This window comes from Octopus sinensis, linkage group LG3, assembly GCF_006345805.1.
Source record: "Octopus sinensis linkage group LG3, ASM634580v1, whole genome shotgun sequence".
Taxonomy (NCBI): Eukaryota; Metazoa; Mollusca; class Cephalopoda; order Octopoda; family Octopodidae; genus Octopus; species Octopus sinensis.
Genome location: NC_042999.1, coordinates 136,701,951 through 136,727,693, shown reverse-complemented (window position 1 = coordinate 136,727,693; position 25,743 = coordinate 136,701,951). Strand labels below are relative to the sequence as shown.

The 25,743-nt window shown below is 32.9% G+C and overlaps 1 protein-coding gene across 1 annotated transcript in view; it reads right to left on the bottom strand.

The window, feature by feature from the left end:
* The window catches only part of LOC115209257 (neurexin-4), a 586,511-nt gene that overhangs the window by 256,255 nt on the left and 304,513 nt on the right, over positions 1–25,743 (bottom strand). Inside the window, exons 4-8 of the mRNA XM_029777551.2 lie at positions 19,569–19,759; positions 12,072–12,213; positions 11,564–11,773; positions 5,063–5,241; positions 424–591 (exon numbers count right to left, since the gene is read on the bottom strand). Of these exons, the coding sequence (XP_029633411.1) occupies positions 424–591; positions 5,063–5,241; positions 11,564–11,773; positions 12,072–12,213; positions 19,569–19,759 (890 nt within the window). The remainder of the gene's footprint in view (positions 1–423; positions 592–5,062; positions 5,242–11,563; positions 11,774–12,071; positions 12,214–19,568; positions 19,760–25,743) is intronic.

The following is a 25,743-nucleotide window of genomic DNA, read 5'->3' as shown; positions in this document are numbered from 1 at the left end:
CCTAGTTGGATATATTTGTTCAATAGTAAACCTTTAATAAAATCTGTAATGCATCATCTCATTCATCAAAACTAACATCTAACATTCCTGAAAAACTAATCTATTTGCAATTCTTTCTTCTAGATTATCATCTATCTTAGATAATAACTTGATTTTTAAGTTTTCTCCTTTTTCATACTGGAATATAAAATGTAATGATTTTATCCTGTTCGAAGTTTAAACATCCAATTGAAAAACAAAGAGAGAACTATTATTAAGTCTCAGACTGCAGAATCTCATATCTCTCCAACAACACAATATTGATGACCTTAAATATGGGAAATAACTAGTGTCTGATCAGGAAAAAAGAAACAACTTTGCTGAAAGACTTCAGCTACATATACTGCTAATGCAATTTCTCTCATAGTAACAAAATAAACTTACCTGACAAGAATAAGCAGGTGTACCATGAATACTATATCTTGGCAGCTGTTGTTTAGCATCACGAATAAGTCTCAGATTGTTGAAAACAACATTTTCAATACAACCATAAAAATTGTGGCGAACAGTAATGCCAGGCTTAGTAAAGGTTGGCAAACCACCAACAAAAAGCTGAGAAAATAGAGCAGAAATTATTTACATAAAACAGAAATTATTTACATAATAAAATAGAAATTATTTACATAATAAACAAAGCAAAAGTACACACATACATACATCAGCAAAAGTGAAATTGGTATTGACTGCTTTAACTGTTCAGAAAGTTGACAATATTGATAATAGTTTGATAAATGTTTGAGAAAATACTTTGTCATTTCAACTTATAAAACATACCAAAATATTTACTTTCATTTATTGAAATAGGTTTCTATAAATTTCAGTTATAAACAAGCTGTCAATTTTTCCAATCTAATATTTTATTGATGAGAAAAAGTATTACATAAATCAGGCTGAGAAGATGAATAGTGGCAAAATGTATTTCTTTAAAGTTTTTTTATAATTTATATGGGTGGGGAGAGAGAGAGAAAGAGGAAAAGATGTCAGCAAGATAGGAGTTAGCAACAAGTTCAGGTAGGTATCCATCAGGGCACTATTCTCTTCTCTCCCACATTATAGTTCTCTAGGCCATAACAGAGGAGTCTGTGGGCATTACTCTGTGTCAATGAACTAGTCCTTATAACTGAATCTATTGAAGAATTACAAAAGAAATTACAAGTGTAGAAGTGGAATTCGGAATTGTTTTAGTTGGCAGAATGCAAGTCCCTGCCACCATCTGAGAAGTGACCATGCTTACTAGACTGAAAAGGAATATGTAAAGATCCCACATAGTGTACCAAATGTGAGTTATAGGTGCACAAGTGATGCAGCTAGATCAAAAGTAGGCTGGCACAGAAGGACTTTGTATAGAGTATATGCATAAATTAGTAATAGGAACACCCATGAAATTCTTTTAAATGTTTGAAGGGCTCCTCAGAAGTAGTTGATAGCTTCTCATAGCTTGGTGAACTAATTAGCAGTGGAGGTAGGTATTTTAAAGGTTTTCTAGCTGAAGAGTTACCTAAGTGTGTGTGTGTGTAAACATATATGATGATGATATATGTAAGAGAGTGCATATGTGTTTTTGTCTTCTAGACTTGATATCACATGATATTTGTAAACAAATGTCAGTCATATAAGCAGTGACATTCATTTCCAATTTTCTGTGCAACATATCCAGCCATGGAAAAACATTCCCCTTGTTTGGTGACAGGAAGGGCATTCCAACTCAGCCATACAAAATCTGCTTCAATGAATTCCATTAGACCTATGCAAGCAAGGGAAAATGGACAATAAAATGATGTTGATCATCATCATCATCATCATCAACATCAACATTTGACATTTGTTATCTATGCTGGCTTGGTTTGGGTGGTTTGACTAGAGCTGTCAAGCTGGGGAGCTGCACTACCCTCCAGTCTGATTGGGCATGGTTTCTATGGCTGGATACCCTTCCTAATGCCAACTACTTTACAGAGTGTGCTGGGTGCTTTTATGTGGCACTACATGGATGTTTTACATGGTGCTGCACAGACTCTGCATGGCTGCTTTTAAATGGCGCTGCCCCATGTGCTTTACACCACCAGCAGGATTGTAAAGCACACATGAAGGCTATTGGTATGGCCCCATCTCACAACCAAACCAATCAATAAAAGGAAAACAAAACCCACAGGAAGAAGGGGAATGAAATTGGAAGTATTTGAAACATTAAGCTACATGATCAAATCTTTTTATAATACATATATATTAGTTGCAAGTAAAGGTATAGAATTCTCAGGGATTTAAAATGTTTACAAAATTATTTTCTTTTTGTAACTCTACTAACACTAGATTTGGTAGAGAATCTAACAGCTAATAAATACTAATTAAGCTGATACTGAACTCACTAAGGCCAAGTGTGGCGAGAATCTTTTTTCTCAAACACATGGGTCTGGGTTAGTTTCACTGCATGGCACCTTGGGTAAGTGTCTTCTGCTATAACCTCAGGCTGACTAAAGCCTTGTGAATGAACTTGGGAGCTGGAAACTGGAAGAAGCACATTTGTGTGTGTGTGTGTGTGTGTGTGTGTGTGTGCATTTGTCCCCCACTATCGACTGACAACCAGTGTTGGTGTGTTTACATCCCTGTAACTTAGCATTTCAGCAAAAGAGACCAATGGAATAAGTACCAGGCTTAACAAAAATAAGTGCTGGGGCTGATTCATTTGACTAAAACAACTCTTTAAGTCAGTGCCCCAGAATGGCCACAGTCTAATGATCGAAACAAGTGAAAAATAAAACAATCTTGTAGCAATCGAGTGTCATTGTTCTAGAATAACTACCACCTTTGTTTTGATGCCAGTTATTTTAGCTGTGCCCATCATCCCATTTTTTAAAAATAGTTTATCTCTAACACAAACAAAGGATCTTGTTTAAACTCCTTTATTACCAATGAAAGGTACCCTACTAATGGTAGGTATATACAAGAAAGAAGATTCGGAAAAATCATGTTGTCTTGGTTCAAGAATGGAAAAGGCTTCTCTTATGAAAGATTCCACTTCATAAATTACCTTCAGTTTTTGTTACAGTATGCCACAATTTATTACGTCACCAGTTCAATTCATTCTACTAATTCTAGTGGCCATATTTTGTAAAATCATGAAAAATATGATAATGATACAAAATAATATAAGAATACCATCACCATCAGACATCCATTGGATTGGATGGTTAGAGAGGAGCTGGTCAGTTGGTGACCTACACAGGCCCCTGTGTTTTGGCATGGTTTCTATGTTTGGATGCCCTTCCTAATGCCAACCATTGTACAGAGGGCACTGGGTGCTTTTTATATAGTACTAGCATGGGTGCTTTATATGTGGCACTGGCATGGGTGCTTTATACGTGGAACCAGCATCTGCAAGCCAGGGACCACTTGGCCGATTGAGGAAGTGATGGGCATGGCCAGGCCATGCCTGAATGTATGGATGATACTTAGCTTGATGTGACTTTTGAGGCACAGCAAACCATCAGAAGTCTTGGTCCCTTGTCATCTCCTCAGTGAATATGCTTTCTCACCACTCATCCCATGTCTTCCTGGGTCTACTCCTTCCAAAGGTTCCCTTCACACTTAGAGATACTTCTTTGTGCAGCTGTCCTCATCCATATGCACCACATGACCATACCTATGTTGTTTTCTCTCCTACATGCTACAACTGATGCTTCTTATATGCAAGTTTTCTCTTAATTTATACTTTGTTGTACATGCACACACTAACATTACCCATCCAACAGAGCATGCTGGCTTAATTTATTTCAAGCCTTCACATGTCCTCTGTAGCCATAGCTCATCTTTCACTACCATGTAGCATAGCTGTACATATACAGGCATCATATAATCTGCCTTTCACTCTAAAGTTGAGACCCTTTGTTACCAACAAAGGTAGTAGCTCCCAGAACTTTGCCCAGCTGGTTCTCATTCTGGAAATTACACTTTCAGAACTTCCTCCTTCACTGCTAACTCAATCACCTAGGTAATCCCCCAGCGACATATGAAGAAGTCTATTCTCTGGTTGTTCTTAGTGTTTAATGTGCCTGTACATCTGCCTTACACAAAGACTACTTTCTCAGTTAACCTTCCAGTGATACTGTTGCACCTCTTATGTGTTCATAGCTTGCACTGTGTACACTGCATGGAGTTTCTACCAACACTTTTCCTACATACTGACCAGGACTGGAATCTATGATTTGTTCATTTTCCTACCTACCAAGACTTTGGTCTTTGCTAAATTAACTCTAAGGCCCTTAGATTCCAAACCTTGCTTCCACACTTGAAATTTCTACTCTGGTTTAAGTAGTGATTCAGCTATAAGAACAGGGTTATCAAAATAAAGGAGCTCCCAAGAAAGGCTAGACTTAAATTCCTGTTATGGCCTGGAGAACTATGTTAAACAAGAGGGTGCTGACAACCAATCCTTGGTGAACTACTTGTACACTAAAGTAATTGATATACTCACTGCTGACCTTCACCTTACTGACAGTATCCCTGGACATGGCTTGTACAGTTCTCACCAACCACTCATCTATCTTTAGCTTTGGAGGAAGTGGGGGACTCTGTCAAAAGCTTTCTCCAAGTCAACAAAAGCTAAGTACAGAGGTTTATTCTTGACCATATGTTTCTCCTGCAGTTACTTTACCAGGAAGATAGCATAAGTAGTGCATCTCGCTAGCACAAAACCAAACTTCATCTCTACCAGGCTAATTCTCTTTCTGATTAGACAAAAAATTAACACCCTGTCTGTAACTTTAATGACCTATGATCTTCTCTATAACTTTCATGACCTATATAATATAGGTCATGACTATAGGTGCCTGTATGTTTTGATGGCTTCAATGCCCACTACAATATAAATGTTTTAGTCTTATGATCTGGGATTAAATCACATGTCAAGAAAAGTGCAACTCAGAAATATACAACTAGTCATATTTCTGAATTTAAGTTACCACTGATGAAACATAGAAACAATGTCAATATATTACAGAATAAAGAAAGGCTTAAAATACTTCCTTACCTTACTGTCAATGTCCAACCGAAAGAAATCGCCATTGGCATCTTCAATAGTCTCCAAACGGTCAACTATTAATGTGATTTTCTTCTTTTTACGTTGTAAGATTACATCATGCCACTGATGATCATCTAACATGCTTCCTCCCACTAGTGTAGAGGCTCCACGGCTCATTTGTGTTGAACCTGTCATCATTAAAACAAAATTATATATTCACCTTCTTTCAAATCAGTTTGCTCCACTTCAATATAACTTTTTGCTATTATATTTCACAACAGAAAATTTAAAGACTTAAGTAGATGAAAACTAAAATATAGAAATTGATTTAAAAATTTATAAAGCAATCTAATTTCTCAAAAGGAGTTATGCTAGAATTAGAAAAAAAAAACTAATAATAAAGAGGTTTTTAAATATTTATGAATGGCATGTAAAAGCCATTGAAGGAATACATGAGGGTGTTGTGAGAAAGATTAAGAATAGCACTGTGAAAAATCTGCTATGAATACTGGCATTCACAAGACCTCTATCTTCAATACCACACTATTTCCTTATAGTCTTTTTGTCCCTAAAAATTAATACTAAAGTTCAGAATTGGAAATTAATTTTATGTCTTGATGACTTGAAGGGTCTGTTGAAAAGATGCAGAAACATTTTCTAAACTAGAAAGAATAGACTTGAGTTCAAAAACTTGAAAGTCAACATGACAAAAACCAGAGTTCAATATAATACTATGGTGCACAAGGAAGAGCTGGAAGAAGTTCAAAAGAAGCTATTCTGGTGGTAATGAAATGGTTTTCTCTTTGTGCAAAAGACAATAGACTGTAAGAAGTGTAAAAAAGTATAGGACAGAGGCATTGAATGTACAAGACCAGTGGAAGGCTGGAGAGAAATGGGTTAAGTCTGATCTTTCAATGTGTAGTGTTAAGCTGCATGAAAAAGGAGTACAAGTATGTTGGAAAAATATCAAGGTATTAAAGATATCAGATGAAGTTAGTGGGAAAGATGAATGTATTTGTATGGAGACAAACAGTGAGTGTTGTGTAAAAATCTGTGCTAACAGAGGTCTGCAATAGAGGAAAATGAGGGAGGACATGGAAATAAATGATGAAGTTAGACCTCAAGAAGATGAGCACCATGGATGACATAACTTTGCTGTGTAACAGAACTGACAAATCCATGGCAATACGGAAATAGGGCTGTTGTGAGAAAGATAAAACTGCTTAAATCATAGAATGTTTGATGAATGCAACTCGATAGTAAATAGGAAGTATTTGATTTTTAACCAAATGCACTACCAAATAAAATGAGCACAGAAAAGATTAAGACAAAGACTGGTGGTGTCATAATGAAGGTGTTGAACTAAGAATATAATTGAGCGTATGTATGTGTGGGGGTAAAAGAGAGAGAGAGGCTAACCACAATGGACTTGAAAGAGAGACTAGAAGTGAAACTTGTAGCAGTTAAATCTGTATTTATTGAGCTGATGATGGCCTGGAATGATCTGGTGTTACATTAGTCACTGTTATAGTTAAATCAGGTTATCTAGAAAGGTATTTACTCTAATGGCTGCAATGTCAGCAAAATTATTAAGTGCTAGATATGGTAGAGCAGTCTGTTGGGACTTAAAGAATTGATTGATGAAAATGGTAGAAGAGTTAATAATATTAGTTAGTACAAGATAAAGTTCAGTTGAACAACATATAGTTTTAATTTGTCTTAAGAGGTGGAAACATGGACACCTTATTCCCAGTAAGTAAACTGAACAAAAAAAAAAAAAGCAAGACCCACACTTTACATTTATTGATTAAAACAAAAACCCTTCGACTGGGTTCCATGTTCTGTAAGCAGGTGGTGTAGTTCAGACTATATATAAGTTAGGATTGGTATTGAACTCAGTGAGGAATATACAACGATATTTTTCAAGATTCTTAGGACTTGTTATTCTTTGCAACTTTTCTGTGCTGATGATTTGATTCTGATTTCAGAATCTATTGGAAGAAAAGACAAAAACAGCATGGGCTAAGACAGCTAACAAGTTGCAGAAGACAGAAAAGTCCAGTAGCATCAGGATCTGCACTAACATTACATATGCTTTTTGAGAAATTTGGTTAAAATATTGTCATTGTACTTGACATCAGCAGTGCCAACCACACAAATTTCTTGGCAAAACTGTCTGCCTCTGGGATCCATCTGTCTCTAATCTCATGGACTTCCTCATCATGGTATTTTGCTGATGGAATTCTCTGTAACCCTTTCAACTATGGTGTACCCCAAAGTTTGGTTTTGTCCCATACATCCTTCCTCCTAGTCATCAACAATCTACTTGCCATTGCCTTCAACAATGCCCACTCTTATGCAGAGAATACCACCCTCCATTCCTTCCTAACTTTCCACACACCTAACACCATCTACATGCAACCTAGATACCTCATGCTAAACCTACAATGACTCTATGAATGGAAACTTTGAAAACATCATACAATCAGGCCATTCTTGGTTTGTTGCCTTCAACAACACAAAGTCACAATCACTATACATACCAAGAAACTATTATCATTTTATTCTTTACTTGTTTCAGTTATTAGACTGTGGCCATGCTGGGGCACCACCGTGAAGAATTTTAGTTGAATGAATTGACCCCAGAACATTTTTAAAGTCTGGTGCTTATTCTATCAATCTCTTTTGCCAAATTGCTAAGTTATGGGGATGTAAACACACTAATTGTCAAGCAGTGGTGGTGGGGGGACACATAAACACACATACAATGAGTTTATTACAGTTTCCATCTACTAAATCCACTCACAAGGCTTTGGTTGACCCAAGGCTATAGTGGAAGAAACTTGCCCAAGGTGTCACGCAGTGGGACTGAACCATGTTGTTTGGAAGCAAGCTTCTTGCCACACAGCCATGCCTGCACCTTTTACAATACAAATGTGAACAACACGTAGATGAAAGGTGCCAATTGTGAAACTGATGTGTTATAAATATATTAAATGGCATGGTAAACTCAATTTCTACAAAGTAATGAAAAATTTTGAAATACCAGTTATTGAAAATTCAATTCTATGCTTTGGATATGAAGAATATTAGGTTATGTCTTAATTGTTAATAAAACCATTTCATTTCAAAGCTATGAGAAATAAAAATCAATAATGTAGTTATGGGGACTGCAAAGTGTGCGGGAAAAGACAATACTTAAGCCATGTAGATTTTATCAATCCAAGAAAGACAAAATTCCCAGTTAACTCCAGTATAATTTGAACTTTGAACATTAAGGGATTTAACAAATTTGTTTCTACCACATTACTAAATTTGCCATCTACATCTTCATTTAATAGATACTATTTTTAAAAATCAATTTAATATGCTGAAAAATACATATACAAACACATGCAGAAGAAAATCATTAAAGAAACCTCTAACATGTGTTTAATACTTCAACAAGCTTTTCCCAAAATATGTCTTCAATATTTCACTTTCACAAATAGTTTAAAATAATGTATTTTCTTTTCAAATCTGTAATCCCACCTACTTAGTTCACAGCTAAAAACTGATTCAACAAAACCAAGTATGTATGTAAGATATTTTCATAATGAGATATAAATTGCTTTGGGTGGGGGAATACCTATTTTGCTTATTCATATCTTGAAAGTTACATTGCCAAAAGTAATAAAAAATATATGCAAATGATATAGATTTGTGATGTAAAGTTTATTGTATTTGGAATATACACTTGGTCATAAAAGCCCATGGTTTAACCAGAAATAAATATGACCCATTCTAAATCAAATGTATTTCCTGCTGTATACTCAAACTGTGAATGATGACTACAGTAAGAGATTAAATTTTATTCATAGTGTCTCAAAAGAGACTTTTTTTTTCTAATGCAATTCTTTACATATTGTGAGTGTTTGTCCTTAAAACTGAGTTGGCAATGGTAGTAATAGAAGCCAATAAACTTTGCTTTCCATTCACACTGCAATAACTGGTTCGAAAGTCTAGCTCATAAAAATACAATCAGTCAAGCTAATGAGAAGATTTCTGAGAATTGCTTACAAGAATGAAGCAAACACACTGAAAACAGTCCATATTCTATAGAAATGAAACTATAATATTACAGGCACATAATTAGATACAAGTGCAATGACAGTTATTGTTCGACCTTACAACAAACTTTACATAGTTTCTCACACATTTTTCCTCCATTTAAACTGCAGCAAATATCCAGTATAACATTCTGTATTTTAACCATCATTGTTAACTGACAAAATTCATCTTTCATTCTAACATAGGAAAACCAAAGCCAAAACACAGCCAAATATTATGTTAAACTAAGGAAAACAGCCACAGCAATGCATGCAAGGAACATATAGAAGAAACAAATTGCAAATACATAGTTACTCATCAATATTCAGATAGGTTGACATAAAAGTATGTTATATGTTACAGTAACAATTTGATTATATTAACTGTAATATCTTTAGAACAGGTGAGTTTATGAAATATCTACAATAACACCAAAAGAAATAATTTGGCTAGAAATGGAAAAGGTTAAATTATCTGAAGCAAATTCCATTTCAAAGAATCATTTAGCATTAACTAGACTAATTATTTATTTTATAATTACTATCCAATTCTGGTAATGATAAAATATGCTGATGATGATTGGTAATCTTGTCACTGTAAACTTTAAATAATCACATTTTGATACAAGGGTAACAAAATATTCCAAAAATTCCCCAAAATTGCCTATTTCTATAAGTCAGATAAGCAAATTTACAGCATGAAAACAAAACAAGATTCTTGCAAATTTAGTTAACACAGATTTGTACATCTTTAACTTGAGTTTACAACCTTTTTTTTAATGTAGAAATGACAAGTCTCCAAGGAAAAATTTGTAAAGATGATAATTGTATTTATTTCTACCTTTAACATTGATGAGGTAATAAATTTCTAGGAAACACCAGGATTGATGTTAATGAGAATATATGCGTACACAGGATGTAAGAAGAAACTATGGTATAAAATTTGAGAGAATAAAATGAAATGGAAATAAAGCAGCTATCAGACATATAAACAATGAAGATACATGAGTTAAAAGGATTGGAACTATAAATGAAGTGCTTCTTACATAACTCTGAATATGTATACTAAGTATTTCATATTAAGTTGTGAAAATTAATACAAAATTAGCAGCAACAAAAACAAATTGAAAGATACTAGCAAGATAAAATGTTGGCGATAAATATCTGATGGTTTCTGTTAAATAATTTCTCTTTAATTATACAAGTAGTTTAAAAGTTTAAACTTTCTTAAGTTGGCTAATGTCAAAAAGATAAGAGAATATGATAACCATAAAACAAAAATAAATTAGAAATTATGACTGTTGATGTGGAGAACATAGTATTTATCTTAAAGTTACATGGTGATAGGAGTATGTTTATAGCTGACATAACTTGGAGAAAAAGAAATAGAGAAGAACATTGAGTTTATGATATGACTCTAGATGGACAAAAGTAAGTAAAACACAAAAAAAATACAATCAGTTTAGATTTCAAGCAGTAGTTAAATCAACTTTCCAATAATCTGCTCAACATTATTAGTAATAACAGAGTAATAGACTCTTGTGACTATACAAGTTCGCTATCAATATATCAAAAACCTAATCAAAGACAAAAATTAAAAGATAAAAAAAAAACAACCATACTAGCAAATACAAAGTGATATAAAATCAGCAATGCAACATCCTTAAGCCTATGTCACACAGAGCTTCATGCATATAAAATAAATCTTTCTAATATTCTATTTCCATATTTATTAAAGTTTTCTGAGTTCTGTAGTATAAATCTTAACATATTTTCAGGCGTTCTCTTCTGCTGTTAACAACAAGGACAATATTAAAATATAATTCCCACAGGAGACAACAATATCTAATGTTAATCCATCTCCCTGGAAATGCAATTTTCTTTTATTCTAAACAAGACAACTCTCCTAGACCCCAGTAGCTATTTACAGTGTAGTAAAAAAAGATTGTTCCTTAGGAATTGCTTGTTTTACTATTTTCTATTTAGAAGTGAATTCCAAGTTAACAAAAGTAAAAACTCTATAAATAATGCATCTATAATGAAATCATTAAACTTATTGTATCTATGTCTCACAAACCAAAACTCAGACTGAAAATCTGTAGAATTCTATCTTTCTTTATGGAACTTTCATGAAAATCAGACACAGGATATTGGTACAGCACTCATCTGATGGACTCCAAAGAGAAAGAACCCCCACCACCACCAAAAAAAACCCCAAAAAACAAAACAAAAAAACCCAGATTCTTTAGTTCTTAGCTTTGAGGAAGTTAAATGTTAAACAGATTCCAATTTATGCTTTCTATATTATCCAAAATCTAAATTGTAACTGACAGCAGGCAGGTATCATTTTTCAAAAAGATTAATCTAATACTAGATTATCTGACTTTCAAACAATCTGAAAATGAATTAAAAAAATACTCACCTAAATCAATATGAAGATACAAGTATCCCCTCTTCAATTCTATAGCAAGATAGTCTCCTTGGTCACCATTTGTATAGAAAAGAACACCATCAGGTTTACTGGTTCTGAAATGAATTCTAAGAAGATCTTGTTCAGTATGTATGGGTATTGGCAAGTTGGTGAGGTCATAGGTAATGTATGTCTTTTCATCAAAAAAGCCGACGTCAGATTCTGTAATATACGTTAAAACAAAAATTATTGCTAAAATCTTTACATGTAAACAAAGCTACAAAAGACTCTAAAAATTGTATTTTATTATAAATTAATAAGGAAAAAGAAAATGTATGGGTTATAATGTTGACAATTTTAATTTCTAAATTACTAATTCATTAACACACAATTAAAAGAATATTCACATCTTAGAAAATGCGATTCTTTAGGAATGTTTAAGCACTTTGCATGCTTAACAACTTGAAAACACCAACAAATAAATTCCCTATTCAAATTAAACACAAAATCTTAAACTTACCAAAACTACATCCATAAATTTCTACCCTCAGTGACATTGAGGAACTCCAACGCTGTGGACGAAATTTGATATATTGTGCCCTTATGGGAAATGCGAGGGTATTTTTCTTGACATCATGTCCATTTGAATTGGCAATAAATACCTGTAATTAAATCAATAATACTTTTGTTGAAACAGCTATTCTTTCATAAAATAAATATTTCCTTAACTAATTAAGCAACAAATCAATGAAGTACCACTATTTAAAATGACATCACCACTGGTTCCTATTTCTTCATCTATTGTCTACTTACTTAATTTACTTTTAGAATTTTGATTCCATCAATGTTTTTAAGTTTGATACGGTTTAGTGTTGGAATGTCATCCTCACTGTATGTGGCTGAGCATTATCCTGATGGAAGAACACCTTTTGTCTTGAAACCAAAGATGGTTGTTTTTCTTCTAGTGCTGATTTAAATGACTGGTTGAATGATCAAATTTAAGCTTTTCTGCTAGTTCCTCAACAGTTATGGTGGGATTTTGGGTTTGCAGGACGTCCTTGTCAAGCTCTACAATCCTTTCAGGATGAGGCTTGTCTTCTAGGCTGTAGTTTCTGGCTTGGAACTTCTGGAACTACTGTTCACACTGGCTTACACTTATTGTCCAATCCCCATATATTGCATTAATATTCCTCACACGTTCTGTTATACTGTTACCTTTATTGAACTCATAAAGCAAAATATGCAAATATGCTCCTTTTCACTTCCACTATAACTTTGAAAGTGTAACTGTTATAATTGAACTGCACTCTTCAAAACTTACACTAAAAATAACCACAAGGTAAAATTACTACCTGCTTTTATAGCAAGGTGATGCAGGTAGATCATCCTGTCCCCCTTTGACTTTTAGTTCATGCAATTGAAAAAATTCTCATTATTTATGGGATGACCCACAACTTTCAAAAACTTCCGTCTATCTCAAACAATATGAACTATGAAATTCTTTCTTTGTGACAAAATATTGTTAAACTAAATTTTAAATTTTGCGGTTCCTGTAATCCAAACCTACTGCAAGTGGTGACCAATTAGCACTGGACTATGAATGGATTCAATATAGTTTATCTTTGAAAATGTATTTTGCACATAAATAAGTAGTAATAAATACTATCAATATCTCTGAAAAAGATTTCAAAGAATTATATCCTTCATCTGGGTATTATTTATAAAAGCCTTCATCTGGGTGCCAATAATAAAAGCCAATCAAGTTGATGATCTGGCAGAAGTTTCTCAATGATGCATTTTCACTGACATCTAAAATATGCTGTTGAAACTGAAGCATCAAAACTAGTAAGAATGTCTGAACTGACTTTGAAAGAAAGTGGAGAATCTGCTGTATTTTTTTTCAGATGGGAAAATGGTTAAAGTTATTTATCATTAGCTGGGGGTGAAAAACTATTTTATGGTAAAAAGCTTTCATTACAGAGTATATGTCACATACAAGTTTAGATTTGCCTTGTAATTAAAGGTTAAGCTTGTTAAAATGCATCAATCAGTCAACCGAGAAGGCCAATTTCCACAACTATTCATCCTTTGGAAATAGCAGCTATGATTTTTTTCACTCAAAGATGTCAGCCACCATCCAAAGTTAAAACAATTCTGAGATAACTTTACAACTATTCAGTTATCAGACAGAAGTGTGGCATAGCAAATTGCTATATTCAGCTTCTATTTCTTCTTCAAATGTTTAAAACTGGCAATAACTGAACACGTGTTTGAATAAAATTTTGTTGATACAACTAGCTCTATAACACATGACAGTGCTAAATATTTTCTAAGTGCCTGCTGCTGAATGACGCTGTGAAATATTATACATTTCCATATATCCCATACTCTGCCAAGATTTGTAGATTTGTCTCACGAAACACATTTTTTCCACCAACAGGCTTAACACATTTTAGACATTTCCTAAACAGCTTGTATTTAATGTTTATTTCAATTCTTTGAAAATGTCTTCCCAAGTAGTTCTTCCAAGCATAATACCCACAGTAACTTAATATTTTCTATCACTTCAAAGTTAGAATTAATTCTCTGAATGAGCACTGACAACATTGAATTACACAGACAACATCTTAATCAAAATAAATAAACAAACACAAATTGATGAAGCAATAACCAGAGGAAATCACAGGAAATCTTGTGTTCATTCTTTTAGTTGTTTAAGATGTTGCCTATGTCTTAGACACTTCTAGTAACTGTTTTTGCAGAATGACTAATATTCTTAAATAAATATATTTCTGGATATACTTAACAAGGTGAAAAGGTAAAAATTAGAGAATGGTGCATGCCTTGTAACATAAAAATCAAACACAAACACATGAAGTGTTCTGGATTGCACTGAAATGAACTAAGACATTTTGGAGAAGACGTGTGTATATAATGATAGCAGTGCACATATCCTCACTGATGCTGTAGAGAAAGAAGCATGGATATACTATCATAAAAGATTCTTGAATGAGAAGAATGCATGGGAGAAAGACTGCTAAAGCAGACTAGTCACTGAAGTTGACAGCTATACAGTTAAAAGTGTGATGAAGATCGGGAAAATAGCTGGAACATCAAGAAGAAGTGCTGAAACTATCTGGCAATGGTCACACACTAGTCACTTGCATAGTCAATCAGGTAGTCAAGGAAAGTGTCATACCTTATTGTTGGTGTAGTAGTATCATCATCAACTACTACAAGGACAAAGAAATGCTTTACAGAGAAGGACTTATAGAGTGTCAAACTGATGAGCTTGGTTATGAAAGTTACTGAAAAAGTTAATTATATTACAACTGATTAGGATGCAGTTTGGTTCTGCACTGAGAGTAAGTTCCTATGCCTAACATCTGTTGAGCTGGTGAAGGACTTTGACAGGGCTCCACACTAGTTTTGTGGCCACTGAGGAAATTAGGGAGAAATGGGGTAGATAAGGAACCTGTAATGGCCATGCAGTTCATAAAATTAGCAATGAGTTCAGGAACAAATTTAGAAAATAGACAGGTGGGTCCACTTGGGTTTAGTTCTCAGCCCTCACCTATTTATTGTAGTTCTCTAGGCTATTACAAAGGAGTTTAAGACCAACTTTCTATGGGGATTCCTTTAACTGATAACAAACAGTTGAGGGCCATTATTTAAATAGACATAAGAAAAGCAGGAATGTTGCCCATTTATTGAAAATTGAAAATTTTAAAAAGCTCAACAGATGGGCACTGTGCGAGCTGAGTGATTAAAGAAATTGGCATTACTAAGTTCCACACTTCTATTGTGCAAGAAAAACAATCTATTTTCTTAGTTACATTATGACCTAAGACAAAAAAAAAAAGATTGTATACAACAATATAAGACATAATACTAAATTATACAACATATATTACAGCTAACATTGCATTCTTATTTTGTAAAAGATGAATCAAATCAAAGGGAAATGAGATGCTAAATTTGGCTGAGGGTGGAGGTGGGCTTGACCTCAGAATGTGAAAGAATGCAACTAAATATTGCAAGACGTTTAATGTCTTGATATAACATTTATGTTACTCCACCAGATATAAAAGCTTAAATAAGAACAGTACATATTAGATGATATAGTACTACACTTTCAGAAAGATGAGATTATTACAACTGGAAGGCATTTGATTATAGGTTCATCTGGAGATGAATACCAATAACAATGGCTTATTAATAATGTTCCTCTTTCCATTCATTCTTTCCTATTTTTATAAAACATCTGATTGGCAAATGACAATTTAGCTGGAGCAGAAAAGCCTCCCTAAACTTATTGAATTCAGCTTGCAATGTCTAAAAATAGTGAAATACGAATAGGAAACCACAACAGAAGCAGCAGTACAATGTAAGGCAGTCATTTGTGAAGAAAGTTTACTAGATTGCGTAAGTCTTCCTGTTTATAGCCAAACTAACAAGATATAAACCAATGTTTCATAAATGTTATTAAAATATATGACTTGCGGTGTCAATATTTAATATGTGACAAACTGCGATAGTTTTACTTGATAACTTTTAGATCAAATTCATATTGTCTAATATAGATTAGTGTTCAAAACCTTGGAGTTCAATAATCCTAGGGCTTATTGGTAGTACATCAGGGTACCATAGCACTCAGGTTGAACAACATTTCATGAAATAAGACATTAGTGTGTCTAAAAAATTTAGAAGTATAATAATAAATTTTGATTTAAATGAAACATTCTTGAATAGTTAATCTTATAATTTATGTTATATAGTTATTCCTCATAAAGCAACATTTTAAATGGATTAATTTAATTGTAATCATCACCAGGTGACAAGTATAAGTCATTAAGTCAGTGTGTTCAGGTTGGGTTTAATTCCTCCAAATTTAATTTCAGTCACAAACTGAACATTCTCTTGCTATGAGAGTTAAAAGAGATAGTTCATAACACTGCTGAGGAAGCATTCAGTAAATTTATGTTGATTTCAGCCAAAAACAACCACCATAATTGAAAATTAATTTAGATTTAATTAATTAATGTTTAAGAAGCTCACTTTGCAACCATGGTTGTTTTGAGTTCAAACCCACTGTACAGTAGCTATGGCAAGTGTCTTCTAACTTAGCCCCAGGCCAACCAAGGCCTTGTGAATGAATTTGGTAGGTGGAAACTGTGTGGAAGCCCATCATAAGTGTGTGTGAGTGTTTGTACCCTCACCACTTGACAACTGTCTTCAGTTTGAACGTTTATGTCTTCCGTAACTTAGTGGTTCAGCAAAAGAGGGTGATAGAATAAGTACTACACTTAAAAAAATAAGTCTTGGGGTTGATTTGTTCAAGGCGGTACTCCAGCATGAGCACAGTTCCAGTGACTGAAACAAGTAAAAGATAAAAAATATTCTTTTACTTATTTCAGTCATTAGACTGCGGCCATGTTAGAGCACTGCCTTGAAGGGTTTTAGTTGAACAAATCAACCCGAGGACTTTTTTTTAAAGCCTAGTACTTATCCTATTGTTCTCTTTTGCTGAACTGCTAAGTTACAGTGACAAAACATACCAACACCAGTTGTCAAGCTGTGATGGGGAGACAAACACAGACACACACACACATAGATATATACATATATATATTTTCAGGATTAAATAGAAAACAAACAGAAAAATGACATACCTATATATATATATATATATATATGAAAATGTAGTAAATAAATAAATGAACATATACTAAATATACAGGTGAATAGAAAACACAGAAGGTCACCAACTCTTCATCAGTTATCAGCCTGAGGGTCAAATGCAATTTCAGCCAGTATTGATAATATTGCTTCCACTCTGGATGCACTGGCAAGAAACTTGCTAGGAATGGAACCAAAACATAACAAAATGAGATGGGCTCGAGATGAAATCGTTATAGGCTCCTTTCAATTTCTGTTGACCAGATCCACTCACAAGGCTTTGGTCATCTCAAGGCTAAAGTAAAAGATGCATTCCCAAAGTGCCATGCTGTGGGACTGAACTTGGAATCATGTGGTTGGGAAGCAAGCTTCTTACCACACAGTCATGCCTGTGTCTAAAACGATAGCTATATCTTTATCTTACTTATATGTGGCAAATGAAATAAGAGTAAGTGAATGTACATATGGATGGCACCAAATAATGAACAGTCTGAATCATCTATGAATGTATAATAATAATAATAATAATAAAGGCATTGCAAATGAAAGGTATCAACCTTCTCAAACAATTTGTGTTTAAATTCAATGTAAGCAAAGAAAAAAAATACATTTTAAAATTCATAGAGGAAGTTAGAAGAGCTAATGAGGTGTTAAATTTGATCCTTACAACAAACAAGGTGGCATACAATACTTTATTCATCCATTGCAAACTAAAATCAGTAACACTTTCAATTTATGTTGTAGCGAATAGAATCAGGAAGTTAAGAAAAATTACTGCACCAATTCATGCATATATCTTGATTTACATGAGCACACATCCCTTGCTAGTTTGCAAAAATAGACAAAACAAATTTCAAAGGAAAAAAAATAAAGAGTTATGATGTTATGAAATTAGTTTCAAACCCCACTGAATAATCAGTTAACTAAATTTCTTATTTGAAAATTAAATTAAAATAAATAAAAAAAAAACAAATAGAATTAATATTAAACAAATTGCTTAGGAATTATGATGAAGCTACTCAAATCATTAAAAATTCATTATACGTTCAATACTGTTATTAAAAATACCAGGACAACAACAAGACAAAACACACACACATACACACACCACAACAATAAGGTAAACATTATCTCATTAAATAGTATTTCAGACATTAGCTTAAATAGGGGGAAAATGTCAAGTATATACAGAAATATAAATGAGATTTTATGTACATAAATATTTGTAGTTATTGATTCTAGAAATAATATTGGAGAAAATACTATGATTTTAGAAAAGAATCTAACAATAAAAATCAGGAGCAAAATTTTCATAACTGCTGTTTGCTGTCAATCTAGCAACTAGTTAGAATAAACAAAGTATTCATTAAAAAGATTCTAACAAAAAATAGTGTTGATGGACACTTGACATCTTCACCCCCCCCAAAAAAAGTGGGTGCTACTTTAGAGTGGATACTACTTTAGTGCTTGGTCTACTGCAATATCCATAGTCTATGCTGAGAACTGACCTGAATTGGGATATGGATTAAGGTTTAGAGTTTGAGTAAAGAGCTACAGTTAGACAGCATGCTAAAGTGTAAATGGCCAGGTAAATTACAACACTAAAGTGGCACCAACGAGTGTCATAAATTTCTATTTTGATGTTTATTGTGCCTTGCCACAACACACATTTTTTTTTCTCTCCTTGTTTCTTTCTGTGGAAGAGTGTAGGCTTGAAACATTAAAGACTTTTTCAATTTCCGAGCATTATACTAATACATCTGTTTGTTTTCTCCACACCTGTCTTTGTCTTTTGCTTTTTGTGAATTATCCCCCTATATATATATATATATATATATATATATATTTCACTCTAGGTACAAGGCCCAAAATTTTAGGGGAGGGGGTGTCAATTAGATCAGCCCCAGTACGAAACTGGTACTTAATTTATTGACCCAGAAAGGATGAAAGGCAAAGCCGACCTTGGCAGAATTTGAACTCAGAATGTAAAGACAGACAAAATACCGCTAAGCATTTCACTTGGCATGCTAACGTTTCTGCCAAAATAAAAGTTTTTTTTCAGACAAAGAAAAAAGAAAGAGATAAGTAGGAAGGATATTGAAGATAGTTTAATTTACTTGAGAGAACTTATCAAATCCAGCATCAGTGCCCAGTATATGTTGTTATTGAAAACTGTCTTTTCAATTCTCTTTTGCCAAAATTCCTGCTACTAACATCATCAGAAAATTGTAGGACACAAGACAGAACTTAAAAACTGCTGCAAGTGAAAGACATCAACACTCTAAACAGACCATGTATTGTTTAGTGATTTCTGATATGCAATTCTTTGAGCACCTACCTCATCAATACCAAGTTCATTTGTATACATCCGCCATGTGTTATTGTCATCAGATGTCTCCAACATGAACTCAGAAACATACTCTTCAGTACCTTGCCTTCCTTGTGTACCAACAGCAGTGATGATATAACGCTGACCAAGGTTAATAGCCAGAAATTGTTCACCATTCGGAGTACTAGCAGACCAAGCACCTAAAAGAAAGAGGAGAAAAATATATATGTACATACATATATAAATTTGTATGTGTAAATACCTATGTATGTATGTATTGGGTGTTTGGCATTAGAAAGGGCATCCAGCTGTAAAAACCAACGCAAAAACAAAATCTGTGCAGGCTCCTGCCAGGCCAGCTCTGGTCAAACCATCCAACCCATGCCAGCATGAAAGGCAGATGTTAAACAATGATGATGTATGTCTGGGGCGGGTGTGCTGAAAGTGTAACTGCTAGAGTAAGAATAGCCTGGGCAAAGTTCAGAGAGCTATTACCTCTGCTGGTGACAAAAGGTCACTTGCTCAGAATAAAAGGCAGACTGTATGACGCATGTGTACGAACTGCCATGCTACATGGCAGTGAAACTTGGGCCGTGACTGCTGAGGACATGTGTAAGCTTGCAAGGAATGAAGCCAGTGTGATCCGATGGATGTGTAATGATCCTGGGACGAGGTGGTGAAGCACGACCTTCGAACATTGGGTCTCACCGAGGAAATGACCAGAGACCGAGACCTTTGGAAGTATGCTGTGCGTGGGAAGACCCGGCAGGACAAGTGAGACCATAACTTTAAGTAAAGTAAAGAATAAGAAACATCTTACTTAAAATATTGCAGCAAAGAATGCCAGTTCTTCTAATTTATCACTCTTTACAGTTCTCATCTTTTACATTTATTGTACAGCACATTTAGTTATTTTCGTCATTAAACCCACATTTTAATTTACAGTAAACTTCAATTCTTGTATATCATTTCTTTATTTTGAATCATTCTTATATAGCTATTACTTATAAATAGGCTATTTATCTGGAAACAGAAAACACTTTATTAAGATGACTTTTTATGTAATATTTTTAATATATGATTTACTATCAAGTTTAAGAGAAAAAAAATCAGATTGCAAAATAAAACAACTACATAGTACTAATATAGAAATAAATATTTTATAGAATTCTGTTGCAAAGCAAACTATGAAATATCAAAGATCTAATTGAACAAACTTGAATTAAATGCAAAGCAGATGATTGGAGAATGTTACTAGTTCAAAGAGAAATGTGTTTCATGGTTCACTCTATTCTGTCATGTCTTCTAGGCAGAGAATATAGTGTTAATAGAACAAAACAAATGGAAATATGAAAAGTGGTAAATTATCACAAACCAATTGTTTGGGTGTTCATTTAAAAGTAACATTACTCATATATTAAGGTGATCAAACCAACTTTGTTTTGTCTCCCTATGGAAGAAGCAGAGCTGAGACAGTTTATAAAAAAACTTGACCATCTTATAATAAATTTTGACAGTATTTTAAAAGGTTACTTTATTTTCTCTCGTTGATTGAAAAAAAAAAGCTTCTGCCATTACAACAAAGTTAGCACGACTGAATAATTTTGTCACCAAAATGTTTTACTGTAATCGATACAAAACTGGAAGATGGCATTTTTATTGGACTATAAATGATAAAAGTGATGGAGAATAACAATTTTGAAAACAATACATAGGAGATTGAAGTAGAAGTCTACCAAACATTGTTTGAAAGTTTTGGAAAAATCTAAAAGAATCTTCAGAATGATCACAGCTAGTGAAAATCATGATTGATTACTTTTGTTAACTTGGATGTAGGATGAGTGTGAGCATGTACCTTTTACATTCTCACCATGACTATTTTCAGAAAAAATGTAAAATACAGTGAAGAGCAAGGTGAATATTTTAGTCAAGATATTATATTAATGGAACTATAAATGAAACATTAGTATGATTGTTGCTTACTTTGTGTTGAAATGAGATAAATTCTATAAAAACATGTACAAAAGAATTTAATGTTATTGTTTGTTTCTTTTTAAATTCTGCTGTAAATGTATTGTTACTACTTTTTTTTTCTTCAAAACTAGATATGAATAAAAAAGAAAGTCTCACACATACCTATATCAAAACTAACTGAATGGAAACACTTCCCTCAAAAAAAAACAAAAAAAAACAAAAAAAACTTCCAACTTTGACATGTCATCCACATTTAATGTCCATGTTTTACTACCTTGCAAAATCACACTTTGTACACAAGCATATACATTTTACCCTTCACTCAGAAAGAGAGTCCCTTTCTTGCCTACAGAAATAATAGTTCCCTACATTTTTTTCCACTCAAGCTAGTATACTTTCAGTATACCTTCCTCCTCAACTAATTTGGTCACCTGAATAATAGAACCTATATCAACTACACAGAGAGAATTCTTTTAGTAATTTAAATGAATTTATTTCATGACCATTCTTACTATTAACTATTACTGTGCATCTGTAACACAAATGGTCTCTGTGACCTGCCTCATAACTGGAGTAGCAATTCTAGTGAAATTCAAAACTAGGGAGGAAGGAGTTTGGGGAGAGAGGGGGAGACCAAGTAGGGATAATAAGTGGAAGTGAACACATCAGGTGTGGATGGATGATGCACAGTTTGTAAGTTCAGAAGAGCAGACGCTATCAAAGTAGCAGAAGAAACTGAGTGAAGAAACAATGAGTCTATGGGTGAGTGGTTGTGTGTGGTTAACTGAACCTTTAACATCAAACAAATAACATTTTTTGTTATATCTGAATTTATAAAATTGAAATGAGTATCCACAATGGAAGATTTCTTCCACATCAAGTTGGTGTTGATGCTGCAGATATGTGAACATTCTAAATGCAAGGAGAAAAAAAGGCCTTTTGGCATAGAGTCACTGATCAACACAATCCAACGTTGACCTAAATGTTGACATGTCACTTCCAAGTCCTTTGCCTTTACTTTCATTACCCTTATTGCACACTCTTCCCACCAGACCCTCCACAAACCACAGCTCTCAATCATCCTTCCTCTTAATGTTAGTCATCTGGAATTCATTTTCCATCTATGTTTTGAGCAGTTGTTGAAAGAGAACTTCAACCATATCAATCTCACTACTCTTCAAAGACATGACACTCCCTCCACATCAAACCCTTATGAAAATAAAAATATTGCAGACATAGAAAACACAAATTAAAACATTTCTAACAAATCCAAATAATAAAGGTTGCTCTTGGTTTGTGGAGGTGATTTTTAAGGAAGCAGAATTAATGACTTTCACATAAAAAAACCCTTATGATTTGATTTGTCTTTTAATTTTCAAACAGCTTTTAAAGACCAGATTCAATAAGTGGATGAAAGAGAAATCTTTCTGTTGAATTGAAGGGATATCACTTTAAATAAGGTAGCATGCACAGATGACACAGTACTGGACTCCTGACTTCTAGGTGAATTGAGGAATGTAGAATTAAGTGTACTACTAAATAAAATCCCTTCAGAGTATTTCAACTTTAAGGTCATTTAGCTAGAAGTTCAACAGCTATTTTAATTTCTGCATACAGCATGTTTTCAAAATGTTTTGATTTTAAATGACAGAATTACCAAGTTGGTATTTTGTCAAATAGAAAAAAAGGCAAATATGAACAGAAATAAAATGTATTTCAGTTTATATTATCCAGTGTATTTTTCTAAGACAGAAGAGTGTGATATGGCTGCCATTTCTAGCATGTAGTGGTTCCTTTTCATATCCTACCACTTTTAATGTAACTATTTAGTATCAGGTCAGCCTTGACTGATCAGACATATGATTAAAGGGATTTTAGTCATTATCACTCTGTCCTTCTCTCAGATATTACATGTTTAGGATTATAACAAAATGGGTGTAATTTAAAGATCTGTTGCTATTTCTAGTAGGTCAAGTAATCAAATATAGTCTTGTTAGGTCATGTAAATACTACAGCACCAGGATTTTTAAACTGGGCACTCATATAAGTACCAACTAGGCCTGATGGTGTTTAACTTCAACTAGTATGTTCTACATGATATAGAACAAAATAATTGAAACATTTGATTCCATTTGGTCTGGTGCTTACTGCTTTACTTTTAACATATTCAAATCAGATTTTCAAAATATATTTGTAATAGTTGATTAAATGGATTCACTGGAGACACAGTGCACTTGGAAACATCACCAGCAAGATTGCTATCAGACATTTTACCAACCAGTCAAATGATAAGTGTTATGGCTAATTATAAAACATAGTCTACTATCACAAAAATGCAAACAAGAAGATACAAAGGAAAAGAAATGGAAAATGCTTTCTTCAAAAGGTTCATTAATTAGAATACCAATTCGAATCAAAACTGTTGTAACTTTGAAGACAGCATACAATTCCAGCTAGTTAGTCTAAAAAGAAAAGAAAAAAATCTACACAAAAAAAAAAAATCAAACATGGTGTAGTTTAATTCTTAAAGTATTGTGACCTTTGGATTATAAGTTTCAAATCAAGTTGTCATCACTGTATAACTAGGAGAGTTTGTCGAATAGTTTCACAAGTTTAATTGTTGTGAGGAATAAGGAATCTAATATATTGTATTTATACCCTTTATTTCAGAGTAAGGAAGATAGAAATGTTGTCAGTAGTTCCATTTATCAAACTCTTGTATGAACTCTCCTATGGAGTAATTGTCACTGCAGACCCTCACTAGCCTCCTTAGTCCTGGATTAATCCTGTGATGTTATGTTGCTTCAATATATCCAGAAATAAAAGAATCAATCTCAGGTTTTATAGCATTGGTTGGTGTTATAAAGAGAAGTCATTACTACTTAGTAACATAAAAACAAATATTTCAAACAGGAAAAACATGTTTAAAATTATGAATAATCCAATGAAATGACCACTGTTTGTATACGTGAAGCATGACTGTGTATATAACATGTACTTTGAAATGTGTATGGTGTATATATATATATATATATATATATATATATATATACACATATATACATACGTATACATATATAGATATATATTCATATGTGGGCACAGAACCACATGAAATGTGTACAACAAAAAAGTACAAAGCATGAGTACATGGAACATGAACTATTCTTTCGAACAATGAAACACACAAATGGAAAGCAAAACAAACAACATAAAAAAAAACGACCCTTCATCAGTTGTTGGCTGTTTTTCTAGACTCGTATTTCAAGCATTTAACAACAATATACACTTTTGATAAAATAGTTTATTTAAAAATTTGGGATTTTGCAGAGGGTCAAAACAGGTAACAAAACCAGGACAGTGAAAACAAAGAGGAAGGGCTGCGAAGCCTAAACGAGGTTGTGGTGGCAAACACATGAACAGGAGACAAACAAGAACACATCTTCCTTGTTCCAGCTACAACAGAGAGAAAGAAAGAAAGATGTCCGATATCATGTGGGAGCCACATGAGCAACAAGGGAGGAGGAGTGAGGGAGAGAGTGTGATAGAGTAATAGGAATAGAATAGTGGGGGAAAAGGATGTATATATATATATATATATATTTATATATGTATAAATATATGTATATATATATTTATATATGTATAAATATATGTATATATATATATTTATATATGTATAAATATATCTATATATATAATTATATATGTATAAATATATCTATATATATAATTATATATGTATAAATATATCTATATATATATTTATATATGTATAAATATATCTATATATATAATTATATATGTATAAATATATCTATATATATATAATTATATCTATATATATATAATTATATATGTATAAATATATCTATATATATAATTATATATGTATAAATATATCTATATATATAATTATATATGTATAAATATATCTATATATATAATTATATATGTATAAATATATCTATATATATATTTATATATGTATAAATATATCTATATATATATTTATATATGTATAAATATATCTATATATATATTTATATATGTATAAATATATCTATATATATAATTATATATGTATAAATATATCTATATATATAATTATATATGTATAAATATATCTATATATATAATTATATATGTATAAATATATCTATATATATATTTATATATGTATAAATATATCTATATATATAATTATATA